At 55.5% G+C, this 18,360-nt stretch overlaps 1 protein-coding gene across 1 annotated transcript in view; it reads left to right on the top strand.

Annotated features, from left to right (window-relative positions):
• The window catches only part of ADAMTSL2 (ADAMTS like 2), a 45,182-nt gene extending 26,822 nt beyond the window's left edge, over positions 1-18,360 (top strand). The window contains 11 exon segments of the mRNA XM_061571742.1: positions 473-806; positions 2,651-2,882; positions 4,317-4,420; positions 5,333-5,459; positions 5,873-6,086; positions 6,972-7,127; positions 7,642-7,734; positions 7,736-7,810; positions 8,397-8,573; positions 10,490-10,634; positions 12,029-18,360. Of these exon segments, the coding sequence (XP_061427726.1) occupies positions 473-806; positions 2,651-2,882; positions 4,317-4,420; positions 5,333-5,459; positions 5,873-6,086; positions 6,972-7,127; positions 7,642-7,734; positions 7,736-7,810; positions 8,397-8,573; positions 10,490-10,634; positions 12,029-12,147 (1,776 nt within the window). The 3' untranslated portion in view covers positions 12,148-18,360.

Raw genomic sequence — 18,360 nt, 5'->3', positions numbered from 1 at the left:
GCTGCTGTTGCTCCTGCTGCTGCTGCTCCTGCTGCTGCTGTTGCTCCTGCTGCTGCTCCTGCTGCTGCTCCTGCTGATGCTCCTGCTGCTCCTGCTGCTGCTCCTGCTGCTGCTGCTGCTCCTGCTGCTGCCTGTCTGGTGCCTCCTGCTGGTGCCTCTCGCCCCGCCTCTCTATTTCTGTCTGTCTCTGTCTCTGAGAGCGAACGGCACTGCTCGACGGCGGCGGTGCCATTCCAAGTTGATACCATCATCACCATCATCACCACCATCACCACCACCATCATCATCATCACCATCATCATCACCGTCATCACCACCATCACCACCACCACCATCATCACCACCATCATCATCATCATCACCGTCATCACCACCATCACCACCACCACCATCATCACCACCATCATCATCACCATCACCACCATCACCACCATCACCGTCGTTGTCATTGTCCCGCATGCCCGCCGCCCAGGAGGTGTCCCTGGAGCGAGGAGCGGGCGGCGCTGTGCACCTCCTGGTGGACAACTTCGTGGTGGCGCGCGAGCGACCCCCGCCCAGCGGCAACGACATCGGCGAGCGCCGCGCCGCCGCTGCCGCCGCCGCCACGGCCGCCCACTCCGTGGGGGGGGGCACCGCGGCGGCGTCCCGGGGGGGGCCGGCGGCGCGCGCCTCGGCCGCCCCCCTCCCCGAGCCGCTCACGGCCAACGCGTCGCTGGCCTTCGCCTCGCGGGGGGCGGGGGGGGGCGGCTCCAACGTCGTGGCCAACGGCTCGGTGCTCGGGGCCGCCAGGGCACTCTTCGTATCCGGTGAGTTGGGTGAGCGAGTGGGTGAGCGAGTGAGTGGGTGGGTGACTGAGTGAGTGAGTGGGTGGGTGGGTGAGTGAGTGAGTGAGTGGGTGAGTGGGTGAGTGAGTGGGTAAGTGAGTGGGTGAGTGAGTTGGTGAATGAGTGGGTGAGTGAGTTGGTGAATGAGTGGGTGAGTGGGTGAGTGAGTTGGTGAGTGGGTGGGTGAGTGAGTAGGTGAGCGAGTGGTTAGCAAGCTGCGCTATAGAGCCCGCCGACCCGAGTTTGATTCCCGCTCAAGACAAATTTCTGAACTGGTCCTGGACCTCCTCTAGGTCGACTCAACCTCAAACGAATACCTGGTACGATGTGTAAACATTGCCACCAGGGAGACAAAGGCGGCCGGGCGTGGTGCTGGCCACCCACCCGCTAATGTGCTGTTTCCCGGCCGTCATCGGTGCTCGCTGACAGCACTTGCCTCAGCGGTGTGTTCAGGCTACACAGGGGGTCTTTGTCTTGTTGTCATGGCATAGTGCGGAGTAGTGCGGAGCGCAGGTGGTCCATCTGCCAGTCGTCTCACTCATTTAGCCAACAGCACCTGGAGCTGTCCCGTGACCTCCTGCCAGTGAGCCTTCAGCACCTGTCGTGGCCTCAACGCGTGCCCAGGCTGGCAACACGTCCCCCGGTGACTTCACCGCCGCGGAGTGGCGCGAGCGGTGGGTGTGTAGATTTGTACGCGCCGGCGTCGTGCCGCCCTCCTGGCGCAGTGGGGGAGCGCAGCTGCGCCCCGTGACCTGCCAAAGGTCACGGTGCGCCCGACGTGGCCTGGCAACGGCACCGCCAGTTGGCGCCGCGACGCCGCTGATGTTGTCGGACTCACGTGGCCACCCGCTGCGTAGTTGTCCTTCCCCCCCCCTCCTGCAACCCCCATGAGCACGGGTGGCCACATACGGTGCAAAAGAAGTCCCACATAGACGCATGCGAGCGGCTTCCCTCGGGCCGCGTGGGAGAGTCCGGCACACGCGCTCACGTCTCCGTCACAGCGGCTCGCCCCCCAACAAGCCGCCTACTTCGTGGGGAGGTCTTCAACGTGAGCCCGAAGCTCCTCTCTCCCATCCCTGACGTCTTCTCACAACCCCCCCCACCCCGACCCACCTCCTTCAGACGTTGCGACGTGGAACCGAACCCCTGCCATAATCCCCATTGAATCCCCCCAGCCAACCCGGCGCTTGCCGCTCGAACGCACCATCAAGTGGCTGTCCCACCTGGCCAACGGGGATAGTCCCGGGGACAGCGATGATTAGCCAGTGGCTAGCGACCGGGCGATTGAGTTGACGACGGATCGTCATCGATGTCCTTCACGTGCGAATGCTGAACTTCTTTTTCACCGTACGTATACAGCCGTGCTCACCTGTGTGGCTGGGCCAAACGGGCACAGCGTGGTGGTCTAGAAAAGTGGGCCCCACGCCTTAAAATAAACTAATAACAATGTTTATTTTAATGTTTATGTTACCAGGTACGACCCACTGAGCTATACAGCTCTTTATTCGGAAACGACATGGCCACAAATGCTCGCCCAACGAACTGGCTTATCATCACGTGGGAACTTATAGCAGCCAAAATACTCTCAACGCGTGAACGTTGATTTTAAATGTGGAGGGAAAAACCGGAGGACCCGGAGAAAATCCACACCGGCAAGGGGGGGGAGACACGCAAACTCCAAATATAGAGCAGCAGGCGTCAGGGTCGGGATCGAACCCACGACCTCCTGCCTCCCAGGCGAGGTAGTCAACATCTCGGCAGCGCTCGCAGCGCTCGCCCCAGCAGCGTGCGACAAGGCCCCGCGTGGCCCGCGTGTCTCCGTGCAGTGCGCAGGAGTCGGCCTCTCTCCTCGCTCGCCGCTGGGGGCCGCGGCTCGGAGCTGAGGAACGGGACGAGGGCGCTGGGCCTCGAGCGGGCCGACGGAGGAGGATGGGGCCCCAACGCCCTCACGCTGATGTCCTCCGGCAACGCCAACCGCAGCCTCGACAGAGCAGGGGGTCGCCCGTCACGACCCCAGCGGCCTCCCCAGCGGCCAGCCGAGGCCTCCGAGTCCGAAGTGTGAGAAGTGATCTGATGCCCGCTCGCTCGCCCGCTCGCCCGCTCGCCCGCCCGCTCGCCCGCTCGCCCGCCCGCCCGCTCGCCCGCTCGCCCCGCTCGCTCGCTCGCCCGCCCGCTCGCCCATTCACTCAGAATCATAATCTTTATTTAGACTGGAGGAGGAATCCGATGAGCTGTAAAGCTTTTTTTCACAGATGTCCAGTCGGGGCGCGTCAGAACGGTACAACAACAAACAACACAACAACACGATAGGAGTGCTAAGTAAAGGAGAGGTAAACAAGTCACTTTAAAATTTACACATAAAACGAAGCTATGTTTTATCTTTCCACTCAGTCGCCTGTTTAGGAAATTCAGTCATGCCTTCACCTGTTTAGTCGTTCACTCGTTCCATCACCTGTTGAGTCATTGCAATCATTCACCCGTTTCGTCATTCACCAATTCAATAACTCATTCATTAACTAACTCATCTGTTTAATTATTCACTCATGTATTTCTCCGTTTCACTTTTCATTCACCTATATAATCATTCACATACACACTCACTTGTTTAATTATTCACTCATTCATTCACACGTTTGTTTCATTCACTCACTCATTCATTTCTTGACTAACTCACCCGTTTGACTCTTCACCAATTCACACAATGGGGAGACCAAGGTAGCCGGGCGTGGTGTTGACCATCCACCATCCCCCATCGTGTGCCGTGCCAGCCTTCATCGGTGCTACTCGCAAACAGCGCTTGCCCCGACAGTCGATAGAAGGCTACACAGGAAGTAATATTTGTTGGTAATGTACAATGTTGATTAACAATGTTGATTAACTATGAATAACCCAACTAATAACGGACAACCACTGTAATTATTTATATGGCTACATTACCCCCTCCCAACCCCCTCTGGTCTTCGCTCCTGATTGGCTCACAGGTGATGACGTCCCGTGCACCCCTCTATTTAAGACCAAAACAGGAGGGGGATTTCTCCACAATTCTGGCTGTTGCCTGATGATGCTGGTTGCAATGACATGTAGAACGTCACGGCAACTTGCATTGCAAATTTTGTGGTGGGTTCACTTTCCAAAACGCAACCGGTGTTGTCAACGAGTAACCATATTCTTGGTTCTTTCAGTAAAGTCACGTAGAAGGGAAATAATAAAAGAAAAGTTTTGTATTTATTTATTGTTATTCCCCGTCTACGTGACTTTACCGAAAGAACCAATAATATGAATCCCTGCAGTCACGAAAGCTTTAAATCGAAAAATAAAAACTCGTAACCACTTGGCACGTTTTATTTACAGGACACAACCTTTACTTGATAGGCCGTGTCGGGTGGTGGTGGCGGGTTTAACGACGCACACATTTACATTCACGCGATCTCACCCAAAACCTAAACCCTCCGCTTTTGTTATTGTGCGGCTATCTTTGTCTTTGTGCGACAGCAACGAGTACGAGCTGGGCGCGGTGGAGCACGACATCAGCCTGGCTGACATGTACCGCTGGAAAGTCTCGGCCTACGCTCCCTGCAGCTCCACGTGCACCACAGGTGACGCCCGGTGGCCCCGTGAGATCCTCGCTCACGACTCTCTGTTCTCGGGGGTGCCGGCAAGGTTTTCGCAGTCGGGGGTGGCGCGACGGGGGAGGGGGCACGTTGCTGGCCGCTGCGTGCGGTCCCAATTGAGTAATTTGCGGTGTAGTTTTTTGTCCGCATTGGGATGTTGTTTTTCACCAATACCGGTTACATTGTATGTGGGGGGGGGGGGGGGGTTATCTGCTAGCTGTGGGAGGAAACCAGAGCACCCGGAGGTAGCACACACGCAGAACGATGGGGAGAGTGTACAGACTACGCGCAGAAAGAAGCCCAACTCCGGAATCGAACCCGGGCGCTTTCTTGCTGTGAGGCACGAGCATTACCGCGGTGCCTCCGTGCAGCCTAATGGCTGAAGCGCTGGCTGGACACGCGGTTGATATCTGGCAGGCCGCTCTGGTCATTGCTGCGGGCGGATTGTCCGTAAGATTCGCGCCGTCCGCTTCACGGTGGAGGTTCAAGATTTCGTCATGTCATAGAAAAGAGAAGTCTTTGTGCATATGCGTGTGTGTGTGTTTGTCTGTGTGTCTGTGTGTGTGTATTTGTCTGTGTGTCTGTGTGTGTGTGAGTGGGGAGCGGTAGTGTAGAGGTGAGCCCGATCCGAGATCGATTCCCGCTCTCGGCCACCACCGGTGACGATTATCTGAATCGGTCCTGGGCCTCCCCTAGGTCGACTCAGCCTCCAATAAGTACCTGGTTGGGTGTGTAAATATCGCCACTGGGGAGACAAAGGCGGTCCGGCGTGGTGCTGGCCACCCACCCCCTCGTGTGCCGTTCCGGCCTTCATAGGTGCTCACTAACAGCACTTTCCCCCACAGTCTGTTAAGGCTACAGGGGGGATCTTTGTCTTGTGTGCGCGTGCTCCTTCAGGCATCTCGACGTCGTACGCCGTCTGCATCCGCTACGACGGCGCGGAGGTGGACGAGTCGTACTGCGACGCGGTCACGCGGCCCGAGCCCACGCGCGAGTTCTGCGCCGGACGTGAGTGTCAACCAAGGCAAGCAGAGCTCCCCCCCTCTCCCTCCCCCTCCCTTCCCCCCCCCCCCTTTCCCTCCCCCTCCCTCCCTCCTTCCTCCCTCCTCCTCCTTCCCCCCCTCTCCCTCCCCCCTCTTCCTCCTACCCCCTCCCTCCCGTCCTCCCTCCCCCCTCTTCCTCCTACCCCCTCCCTCCCGTCCTCCCTCCCCCCTCTTCCTCCTACCCCCTCCCTCCCCCTTCCTCCCTCGTCTCCCTCCCCCCTCTATCCTCTCCCTTCCCTCCCTCCCCCCCTTCCCTCCTCCCCCGCGCTGCTTTATTTCCCCCGCGCTCCACCTGCGATCGCTTCCTTCGCCAAGAGGTCCCCCCCAGCCCGCCGCCTGAAACCCCCCCTCCCCTCCCTCCCCCTCCCCTCCCCCCCCTCCCCCTCCCCCACAGGTGGGAGCACAGCCGCTGGAGCGAGTGCTCGCGCTCGTGCGGCGAGGGGGTGCAGTTCCGCTCGGTGCGCTGCTGGCGCATGCTGGCGCCGGGCTTCGACAGCTCCGCTTACGAGGAGCTGTGCGAGGCGGCCGAACTGCCGCGGCCCGCGGAGCGCAAGGCCTGCCGCTCCTCCGGCTGCGGCCCCCAGTGGGAGACGTCCGAGTGGTCCGAGGTGCGGGCGGCTCGGATGCGCGGACTCGGCGGGGTCGCCGTCGCACGGCTGTCAGCCCGTGCGCGGTTGTTCCCTGATTCTTGTGCGGGAGAATTGAGTTTTCGGGTCCATGCGGCGTACAGCCGTTTGAATACGGGTCGAATGTTTTTGTCTGTTTTTGTTTCTCCCTTGTGACGGGACTTTGTAGGATGAACGTTGAGATTTATAATGGGCACGGGGTGACCAATGCGGTCTGAGTTGGTCTGTAATAAGGTAGGGCACTGATAAGGGGTTGACAGGTATGGGATCGAACCGCCGACCTCCTGTGTACCGAGCGAGGTAGTTAACATCTCACCACCGTGACGCCAGCGGCAGCGCTCTTGCCGCTCGTTTGCAGAGGTTTTCGCGCGGTTCGAATCCCGCAGGCCGTCCCGGTTATTGCCGCGTGGCGTCTCGAAAGTGAACGCAACATCGCCGTTGGCTTGGCGGTAGCTTCGCGATAGAAGCGTCATATTCTTTGGTTCTTTCGGTAAAGTCACGTAGATAGAAAATAATAAAATAAAAGTTAAAAAAATAGTACATTAATTTTTTTTTAGAAAAATCAAAAACTCACGCGTGCCAGCAACATGGTCCAAACTTGCCAGGTAAAGAAAACATTTACACTGCAAAGTCCTGAGTTGGGGAAACGCACAGCAGGAAACGTCAACCCCCCCCTCTCCCCCTGGCTGGGAGACGAACGGCAGCTTGCGGACCACGTGCTGCGCCACACAGGGACAGCCGCCGCTGCAGGGCGGCCCTTTCAAAAGACGTTGATATGGGATGCTATGTAATTCGCTTATCCTGTGTGTGCCGTGTGTACTGTGCGTGCCACGTGTACCATGTGTGCTGTGCCGTGCGTGCGATCAGTGCTCGGCGCGCTGCGGTGACGAGGGGGAGATGCGCCGGGAGGTTCGCTGCTCGGCGGACGAGCGGCTGTGCGACGCGGCGTCGCGCCCCGCGGCGGCGCGCGACTGCACGGGGACTCCGTGCGACCGCCGCTGGAGCACGTCCGAGTGGGCTCCGGTGAGCCGCTCCACCGCACTACACCACGCACCCGCCACACCACGCACCACACCTACGTACCGCCACACCACCACACCACGCACCACACCACTACCACACCAATACACCACGCACTGCCACACCACCACACCACGCACCACACCACCACCACCACACCACTACACCACGCACTGCCACACCACCACACCACCACACCACGCACCACCACACCACTACACCACGCACTGCCACACCACCACCCCACCACACCACGCACCACCACACCACCACACCGCCACACCGCTACACCACACCACGCACCACACCACGCACCACCACACCACCACACCACCACACCACCACGCCACCACACCACGTACCGCCACCACATCACGTACCACTACACCACGCACCACCACATCGCACCGTGCCCGGTTGGCTACGCGGAGGAAGTAATCAACCCACGCACGTGCAAATTGAGCGGGGGGGCGGGTGTCGTGGCTGACCCTGCGCTCACCCCCCCCCCCCCCCTCAGTGCTCGGGGCCGTGCGGGGAGGGCACCGTGCGCCGCTACGTGACGTGTCGCAGCGCGGAAGGCAGCGTGCTGGGGGACTCGCAGTGCGACGCCTGCCTCCAAGCCGCTCGCCGTGCACCCGTGCGGCACCAACTGCCCTCCCAGCTGGCTGGCGCAGGACTGGGAGGAGGTCGGTCCGCACCCCCTCCCTCCTCCTGTCGTGCGTCTGTCCGTCTGTCTGTATGTCCGTTCATCCATCAACTGTCTGTCCGCATGCCGATCCATCCGGCTCTTCCACGGCATCAGCACAATTATGAACCCGGCTGTCTGTCTGTTTGTCCATCACATCCGCCCGTCCGTCCATCCTTCTGCGTGTCAATACATTTATCTGGCCCGTCTGTTTCAGTTAGTTCATCCGTTCGTCTGTCCGTCTATCCGGCTACCTGTCCTCGTAGCCTGCTCATGATGACCGTACAAGCAACCAATCACCCTGTCCTGGGACCCCGAAAATCGGTATATTACGAATATTTAACGGAGAAAATTTCACCCACTGTTTCTTTCATTAATGCTTTGTGCCAGTTGGTTGATTGCGCTCTGTGGGAGCCACACCTCTCAGGATATTCCCACTTGGTTCACCGACCCCCAATACGACCCGCCAATTGAAGAACCACCGATGTTATAACATTTACAGATTTCATCGTCGTCGTCGTTGTTTTCATCGTTACTATCATTCTCGCCGTGACCGTCACCATTGTCATCACCGTTGTCGTCGCCAGTGCAACGCGACGTGCGGGCGGGGCAAGAAGACGCGCCGCGTGATCTGTGCCGGCACCGTGAACTCGGCGCTGCGCGAGTTCCCGCCGCCCGAGTGCGACGCCGGCACTCGGCCCCAGGAGGAGGCCTCCTGCTTCCAGCGGCCGTGCTCCAAGTGGTTCACTACTGCCTGGTCACAGGTCAGAGGCGCGCGAGCGAGCGAGAGAGAGAGCGACCGGTCATCGCCACAGCGGCAGCAGCAGCGGCTTTGTGGCTACGCCGTCGAACGGAGACGGTCGCCGCATCGCACGGCGCTTTCAGATGCGCTTCTGCGGCCGTCTGGAACGCTCTTCCTTCCGATATGAGGAAACCGCTGGAGCTACGCACTTTTAAATCTCGATTGAAAACTAATTTCTTTAGAACTGCTTTTTGTGTTTAGTTTGTTGTCCTTCCTCTGCACGTTTGGCTATGTACTGTGCGAAAGAAGTTCACCGCGCTGTCCATAGAGAGCGAGGGGACGTGCACTGCACCTCCAGTCAGGCTTTGTGTACCGCAGGGCCCACCGCTGCCCGGGTACGCGGCGTGCGGCGTGCTTGTTGTGTTGTAGAGGTTGCACGCTGTAGTGGGCGGCGTGGTGAGTGGGATTATTTGCATCGTAGAGGTTTTGGTGGAGGCAAATGTGAGACATGGCACACCAGGGGGTAGGTGGTGAGCACCACGCCCAGCCGCCTTTGTCTCCCCAGTGCTAATGTTTACACACTGCACGGGTACTTATTTAAGGCTGAGCCTACCTAGTGGAGGCCCAAGACCCGTTCAAATATTCGTCAATCATGTTGGCCGTGAGCAGGAATTAAATTTGGGTCACTGGGTTTGTCGTGCAGTGTGCTGACCGCTGCACGGTGACACGCGGGGAGTGTGGCAGACGGGTGCGAGTGTGTGTGTGTGGGTGTTCGCGTGGCTTCCACGTTGCGTGGAAGCTACCTGGCCTGTCGCTCCACGCAAAGCTCCATGTCATCTAAGCCACAATTATTCCCTGCCTTCTCTTCGCTTGTGAAACGAGGACCCCTCTAAAGGAACATCTGCCCTGGTTTGATACATTCACAGGCTGGCCTGCCTCCGATCCATCCTGGGTTTAACCAGGCTGGATTGTGTTAGCTCGCAGATTCTTGACAGATCTGGACACAATTTATCGGTGAGGTTCATTGCCAGGCGAGGCCGCATTGCCTGGATCACGTAGGCCGTATGCCCAGCCACTGCATGTCCATGGAGCACTTGTTTTGCTGGATAGAGGGGGTTAAGCGGGCACGACACGAGTTAGAGAAGAAATGGAGCTGATGCGGTACAGGTGGATGTGGACTGAGTAGATTTGCTGATGATGGGTACCAGCGGTGCCAAGATAGACCTTTTTTGGAGGAGGCTCGTGAAGGATGCTCCTAGGCTATTGGAGGCAGTCGCCCTCCAGCAACAGCGGAGAGCAGAGGGGCGACGCTCACAACAATGAGCGGAGCACCGGGCGGCTAAAACGCAGCAAGTTCGCACACTAGGGGGCTCAGCTGGTGCATCTGCCGGTCATCTCAGTCAACCCATGGTATCTGGATCTATCTCCTGACCGCCTGCCAGCGAGCCTTTGACACTTTTCCTGTTTTAAAGGCGCACCTAGCCTGGCCCAAGCGCCGCGGCGATGTCACCGACACTTAATGCTGAATGGCGGCCATTGTCGTTGGCGTGGAGTGCGGCGTGCGGCGCCGCGGTGGCGTGGAGATGTTAACTACCTCGCCTGGTCTACAGGAGGTCGTGGGTTCGATCCCGACCCTGACACCTGCTGTGTATTTGGAGTTTACGTGTCTCCCCCGTGGTCACGTGGATTTTGTTCCCGGGTCCTCCGTTTTTTTTCTCTTTACACATTTATAATCAACATCTTCCGGCGTTTAGAGCATTTGGCCGCCAGACATTCCCGCCGCGATGAAGCCCGCTTCGCCACGCTGTCATTCGCGATGGCCACGTTCGATAAAAAGAGCTGCCGCACAGCTCAGCGGACCTTACCCGGCTACAAGAATACACGCCTTATAATAGTAGCGGTGATCGTTGATAGCGGCGTGTGTGCGTGTGTGTGCAGTGCAGCAAGACGTGTGGCACGGGCATCCGCGTGCGTGAGGCCAAGTGCTACCAGGGCGACGAGCTGGGCCAGGGCTGCGACGCGCTGAGCCGCCCCAGCACCAAGCAGAACTGCGAGCTGCAGGCCTGCCCCACCGAGGCCCCGGGTGAGCACCGCTGACCCTTCCCCTCTATTCCCTCGGTTGTTGTGTTTAGTTCTCCCTGCCCCCCCCCCCCACCGTCTTCACAATAACGACGATGATGTCGTCACGACAATGTCACCCCGTAAACGCGACGTCGCCTGGTATTATTCGCTCGCTCTCACGGAGAGAGAACGGCTGAAACTTTTTGGCTTAGATCGCGTGAATATAAATGTGTCGTTAATTCACCACCACCACACGGCACAGCCAATTAGTAAGGTTCGTCACGTAAACAAAACACGCCATGTAGCTTACTACTTCAGCCCACCGGCGTGTTGGACGTTTCGCCAGTAAGTACATCAGCCGGTATCATCGGGAGATTTTTCCAGAACCATGGCAAGTTTCTAGCACCTCGACGGCCACGAGAAGCGGTTGACACAACATTTTCGCGGTGACCCTCCAACCCTCCCCACCTCCAACGCGCTGCATCGCAGGCCACGTGCAGACCCACCACCGCCTGGCGAGGTGGATAACGTCTTCCAGCCGTTCCTCACAGAGGCTGCTCGGGCCGTGGGCCACACATTCGGTGTTTCCAGCTGTTCCGTTTTCCCACCCGACGAAAAGATTCTCGCGACCAAACGTAGCGATTTGGATCCGTCTTCGGAATTAGACATGCCAAGTCGGGACGACGTGACGTCTACCACCGCGTGACGCTTGTTTATTTTGATGTCGTTTTCGTCGTCATCACCGCCTGTGCACGGTCGCCGAGGAAGCACAGACAATGCGTGAAGGTCGCGGCCACGCGGGACGCCGCCGCTACTAACCATCGCTCAAGCGCTGCGGTCGTCTAATAAATATGAACCCTTTCCCATTCTCGAGACACCTGCAAGTCGCACGGTGGGGTGTCCCGTTCACCCCCGAATCTCGAAGTGCGAAAGTTGCTCAGCGTTAATATGATTTAGAGAGGCGTAGTAGCGCCGTTGTTTTTAAAGACGTTGTTACTCACCGCAGAGAACTGTAGCGACACGACCGCACTCTACGATAGCTGGCGCCAGACTGCGCCGCACGCCGTCCCACACGGCATTGTGGGAGCCTCGGCACGTCTCCAGGCCGATAGAGTTATTCGACGTACACGTATGTCATCGGAACAGAATCAGAAGAAAAACTGATGACGTGCAGGTACGTCCTTTCCCATCGGAATGGGAAATATTAAAGGGTTTTCAACCAAAGAATGGGTGTGTATGCGTGTGGGAGGAAGCTCATGCACGTGAGGGTTGCAGTATTATCCCACAGAGAAGGGGCAGATGACGAGTCCACACTTTTGCTGCGCCGCGTAAAGATAACGCGATTGCATATTGTCCTCACGTCGACGAATGGGGTAACCCTCGTGCGTGCGCGCGCGTGTGTTTATTTGCGGACAGACGACCGGTGTCAAGACAAGCCGACGGCGAACTGTGTCCTCGTGATCAAAGTGAAGCTGTGCGGCCACTGGTACTACCGAACAGCCTGCTGCCGGTCGTGCAAAAACAAGAACGTGTAAGCGCGCGCAGTGCGCCGGGTGGCGCCGCGTAGGCGCATCGCCCTCGGTGTCGGCCTCGGACGGATGCCAGCGCTCCTTTCCAAACAAACCACACCTCCTCCACCTCCTCCTCCCCCTCCCGTCAAAAGCAAACGGAATCGTTTGCCCCAAATGTTGTCTTCGCCACCATTCCAATAGCGCGCGAGGCGATCGTTGCGAAGGGAGGCGCCACCATCCCCGCCGTCGCTGCTGCTGCTGCTGTGATTGGCGCACACTCAGCCCGCGGTGGTGTCCAGTCGTGGGGGCGGTTTGAGTACCGTCCCTCCCTCTACATCGGTCTGCCAGTAGGAGGCAGACGCTGCTATGGGGGTCGAGCCGAGGTCACTCCCAGTGGCAGCTGTCGCTCTACATCAGTCTGCCAGTAGGAGGGAGATGCTGCTATGTGTAATCCCAATTGGGCAATCTGCTGGTACATTTTCAAATTGTCACATTTCCTGAGCACGTCGCGGGCACGCAATGTGCTACTCTGTTCGGAGAGCGTAACGGGATCTTGAACTCCACTGCAGCGCAGCAGGCGGCGCGAATATTACGGTCAATGCGCCTGCATTGTTAACCAGGGCGGCCTGCAACAAGCGGTGAAGGCGGCACCACTGAGCCATTTCACCAGCCAATGTCCCGTGCATACAGTAGTATCTGCAGACCACGTGATAACACAACGTGCACGCGCTATATGATGAACATGTATTTACTCTCTGCAGTCGGTACAGAATCATCGATAGTGGGATTGATAGAACATTGTCCCCATAGGTGAATGAGTACATTGGTGGTGCTAATATAATTGTGGTCTTTCGACTTTAGTGGTGAATTCCACATTACTATAGCAACGGCCGGTATTTCAGAGGTAACGAACCACTCGTGGCTAACCAACGACTGGTACAAACACTGCGCATTTACCACTTGCACACATAGCCACGGAGCAGTGGTGGTTTGCACACCTCAGCGACCGGCATTCCATTCCCGGCCACGGCTAACATCAGTGGCGAGCAATTTTAAAACTGGTCCTGGGTCAACCCCTTCAAACAACGCGCATTGACCAGCGTGGGGAAGTATGGTCAAACAACTCCCATGGCCGTTACAGGCATGGGGGTAAGGCCTGCATCTAGCAGTGGATCGACAAAGCGCCGTACATTATAATTATTGTTTTGTACAGATAATTACACACACGCGATGATGATGATGATGATAATGATGATGACTCCAGTTTCTGCCCTGCAACAGAGAGGGTGGATCTTAATGGGCATTCTCTTGGATAAATATTATTATAACACGTTGACATATATTCTGCTAAACACATCATTTAAAAACCATCGTTTGATATTATACATTTAAACGTGAATTATTTACGTGAAAATTAGTCATTGGCCATTGCTATACATACATTTGAAAATTTTAAACTGGTTGATGTGAGAATTACGCAAAGCCTCACACAGACCTGAGTTTGTGATTTCATTGCGTTCTCAAGAGTAGCGAGTTGATGTCTCAGCCCACTCACCAGTCACATAGAGACTCATAAACTCACATAGAGACTCATAGACTCGCATAGAGACCCATAGGCTCGCATAGAGAACCATAGCCTCACATAGAGACCCATAGACTCGATTAGAGACCCATAGACTTACATGGAGACCCATAGACTCACATAGAGACCCATAGACTTGATTAGAGACCCATAGACTCGATTAGAGACCCATAGACTCACATAGAGACCCATAGACTTGCATGGAGACCCATAGCCTAACATAGACCTGACTTTGTGATTAAACCGGGTTCTCGAGCGTAGCGAGTTGATGCGTAGGGATTTGCAGCGTGTGGAAAGGTCGCGTCTGGTGCTTTAAGAGCGCGGTCACTTGAAGGCAAGAGGCACCTCGTGAGACGTCTTCACGGGTGACTCGGAGCAGAACTGTGCCACGGTGAACCCGTAATCCCGTTCCGGTGGCGTTCCCACGAAATCACGAGACCCCAACGACGCCGTTGCTCGTCACATTGCTCGGCCAATGATATCGGTTCAAAGGTCAGCGTGACGTCTGGGCTCGGATGACCACTGATGGGCGGTGCTTATCTCCCGCCCAAGGCACCTGGGTCCGTGGGTGACAATTCCACATTTCTACGAGGCTACGATTAGGACAACCGCTGCCAGCTTCTCCGATTTTTGTTGTTGAACGACGCCGCCACGGAGCAATTCTGCTTGCCCCGTGAGGCACGAGGCGGCATGCCGGGAAGGTGTCCACGAACCCCCTCGTCGCTGGGGCCACCCACCCACCCCCTCCATCCCCCCTAAAAATTTTAGTTTAGAATAATTTTCATTTCTGTGCACATCGACAAAAAAAACCGTTCCCTTTTTTTGTCTTCTCTCTCTAAAGCCCTTGGAAAGTTGTCGGATATCGTCCGGAGCCAGCATCGTCATGCTCGTTGGCGCTCGACAACTGGTGCTGTGAAACTGACGAATGATGCACTGTAGGCGGATGTGTGCTGCATTGGTCGACACGATGGGAGTACCCACAATTCCAGGTGCAATAACCGAAGCCCCCCCCCCCTCCACCCCTTATCCACTGGCTCTCGGATAATGGTTTACATTGGGGGGGGGGGGGTTAACAGCGGCGTCATTCGTGCAAAGTGCCAGATCAAAGCTCTGCGCCAGGAATCCACAGACGAGCGGCAGGACGGCCAGGACCGGCGCCAACAATTTCCCGAGCTCTGCCGTCCTACATTGGGATATTTGGCCAGCCTCCTTTCACGAGCGTTCTGAAAGATGCCTCGGTTTCCGTGACCAGTGGGTGAGCAGGCCAATATCGATGGCGGCGCTGGGCCCACGTGGCATGGCCACAGGCTCAGTGACTCCCCCCCCCCCCAGCAGCTCACGGGGAAAAATTCGTAAATTTTGTCATCGATTCAAAATGTTCCAGTTTCATACTCAGCTCATGGGAGGGGCTGCCGGAGTAGTGGGAGGGGCTACCTGAGTAGAGGGCGGAGCTTCACGAGTCGTGGGTGGGGCTAGCATCGTGGTTGTGGGGGCGTATTCAGCGAGTGGAGGTGAACATGAGAGACCATTCGCCCTGTGGGAGGAGATGGTGCTTGAGTGGCCAGAAATGTTGTAACTTTAGATCGCTAAACTTGATTTGAAGCTTTCGTGACTGCAGGAATCCATACTCTTTGGTTCTTTAAGTAAATATTTTTTTTCTTGCTGTGGTGTTCCCACCTGATTACGATTGCTTGTGTTGCGATCGAAACGTCGTGATTTGTTTTATTGTATCTTATATTATTTTATTTCTACCTACGTGACTTTACCTAAAGAACCAAAGAGTTTAGATCGCTACGCAGCAAGAATTGTGCCTCCATCAATCAGTCCATCACTGGAGCGCAGTCGGCAAGGAGGAGAGAGCCCGGGTCACGTGTGGCTCTGCCAAGGGATACACAAACAGGGTCTCCTTCACCAAGTCAAATTACGTATCCGTCCATCAGCCTTACGGGGCCTCCCGAACCGATATTTTTCAGCAGAATTTGCTTGCGCGGGCATTCAACGAGCCCATGCCATGCTGACTGATGAGAATAAGAAAGCCGATCCAGGCGAGGGTTTAGGCTGCTTCAACAAAACGCTACTGCAAAACGTGGGTAGAGAAATGCCCCATGGAGACCGATGGACTGCAATGTGCCTTGATTCATTGAGGTGGTGAAACATACCTTCGCGTAAGTCATTTGCATGAGAAATCGCTCGGAATCCACCACACCGGCGCGTAACTAAATGCTGTAACGTCCCCCCCCTCCCTCCCCCCTGTAACAAACTTTTCTTTATAAATGCAAAAGGTGACTTGCACGCACTCCTCCACACTGCGCTGCGGTGCCAATATTCTCACTTTAATCAAATGTTTGTAAGATGGGAGGGGGGGGGTAGGTGGGTTTGGGGGGGTACAAAAGGGTACAAACAAAACTCCCAGGCCTCGCACAAGAGAGGGCCCTGCGTGTAGTTGTGAATGAATCAATGAGAGGGCCCTTCCAGGAGCCTCCGGGGGGGGGGGGGGGGGGCCTTGGATGGGCACTGCACAGGCGCTGCTTGACCTCTGCTGTGCTGAACGCCTGGCTTCTGTGAATTGTGGGATTCCTTAGGATAGATAAATTTAAGTTAATGGCAGAATAGTGAATTTCGATGTATATTACATTATGAGCCATTAACAGTGTTGTAAGTTGTAACAAATATATAAATATATTTACGTGTTTGTTTTCCTTTCTTGCGTTCTTTTACCATAACGCAGTCAAATTAGGGCGTGCAATTAATGCAATGCAACAATGGTGACGGTTCAAAAAAATGTGCTCATCTTATATCTCTCGGTGACGTTCGTCCAATTGCATTAATGAATCCGACGCCACGTGTTATAGTTGGAAAAAATTCTCACTGCTATGCGCATTGGTGCAGCGTGGAAGCTAAGCTAATAACGCAGCAGCAATTTGAACGCGGTTACCCTGTCGAGAATTACAACTCAACAGCAGCCGTGAACGATTGCACACAATGTGGGTGCTATAAGTGGCAACAATACATGGCAACGTATTGCTCCATACAAACTTGACTTTAATTGACAACTTGAATCTGATATCTTGAAATTCAACACTTGCTTATAAGGGACAACCCAAAGCATATATGTGTTTCTGTGACGGGGAAAAGCTAATGACGTTCCATATGACGGTATACTGCTTGTGGTTTGAATGTTTGACGACCTGCGACAGTTTCCAGACAGAGCCGTTTACAAAGTGTTCAGATCGCTCTTGAAATCGTGCAACTTAAATCATCGCCTCTGTAGCTGCTTTGTCCACATCTTGAGCGAGTAGTTGCGCAAACACAGGGCGTGGCCGGGCGTGGCTAATGTGTCTGGCCAGGACCCTTGTGAGCATCGCCCTTACCCTCTCCTGGTGACCTTCATCCCCCCCCACCCCACCCATCGGGATTATAAGAGCCAATCATAGTTAGCAAATGTGCCCCACGGTGATGAAATGCGCCGCTGCAAATCGCTTGACAGATCGTTGCTTGAGAAGCGTCTGCGTCTCTACGGTGAGCAGCACCAGCTCGTGCAACCGGTTGCGGAGGCATCCACGTGCAAGCGAATCGGTTGCATGCGCCCGATTTGCGCAGCTGATTATTTGCTCAGTTGCGGACCCGGCTTTTACAGAGATCCACATTGCACGACCCATCGTGACGTTTAGTTCCATCGCTCAAGACGTTCTACTTGAAGGTGCATGAAAAGCAGAGACGCTTTGAACGTTTTTGGCTTTCGTTAAGCACCAGCTTTGTCAATGTGTTCAAAACACTGCGGTGTCATTGTGTTGGTGGTGCTACGATATTTCCCACGGTAAAATATTGTTTTTTTACCGCGGTGATATCACGAACTAAAATGTTGCGATACCCACATATCCTGCGATTGCATTCCACAACAGTAAATTTGTTCTCACTGAAAACACTTGTATCGGCCAGGTGACCCAGGCATGTCTCTGCAACACATTGTGTGATTGTATTTGGGTTGTCCTTTTAACTAATCGATGCGCCGGCATGCATTGGGTCGTGGGCAACTGCATTCTTCAATACGAACCGTGTCCTCGTTTCAATAAATTGCCTCGCGTCCGCAACTGGTGCAGTTTAAACAAGCGGCCTGTAGCAAGCGAGAACCCGATATAATGTCGCTGACAATTTGCTGTATGGCATTGACAGGCCTAATCGGAACTCAAGCCATAGCATGAATGCTTGGGTGCACACGCAAATATTTAATTCCACGTTCACCGATTCAAACACATTTCCCGATTTATCGGTGATTTGTTAACTGCTGGTGCTCACGATGTTTTATTTCTGTCGATGGAACTGTCTTGACAAATGTACAGACCCATCAGATTTTTTCACACACAGTGGAAACATGCTTACAAGCTGTAAACTTGAACTAGAAACTGCATACTTTGAAGAACTGTGTCACGTGTGAATTTTTAAAATGTGTTGAAGCTATGCGAGCCCACTATGGGTTGCCGGATGGAAAATGTCATGCACAATACAAGATTTTTGTTTTTTCGAACACCTCTTTTTTCCACTGCACAACCGATCCGTGCCGGGGCGGTGCCGAAGCTAGCCCGGTGCGGCTTCGGGGGGAGCGCCCCGGTTGTTTTTCCACCGCAGAACCCGAGCTGCGCAGCTGACATCGCATG

Source organism: Lethenteron reissneri, chromosome 48, assembly GCF_015708825.2.
Source record: "Lethenteron reissneri isolate LAM-NWPU_2019-01 chromosome 48, ASM1570882v1, whole genome shotgun sequence".
In the NCBI taxonomy this organism is placed as follows: Eukaryota; Metazoa; Chordata; class Hyperoartia; order Petromyzontiformes; family Petromyzontidae; genus Lethenteron; species Lethenteron reissneri.
Note: the sequence above shows the minus strand (reverse complement) of the source record. Positions and strands in the feature narration are given on the sequence as shown.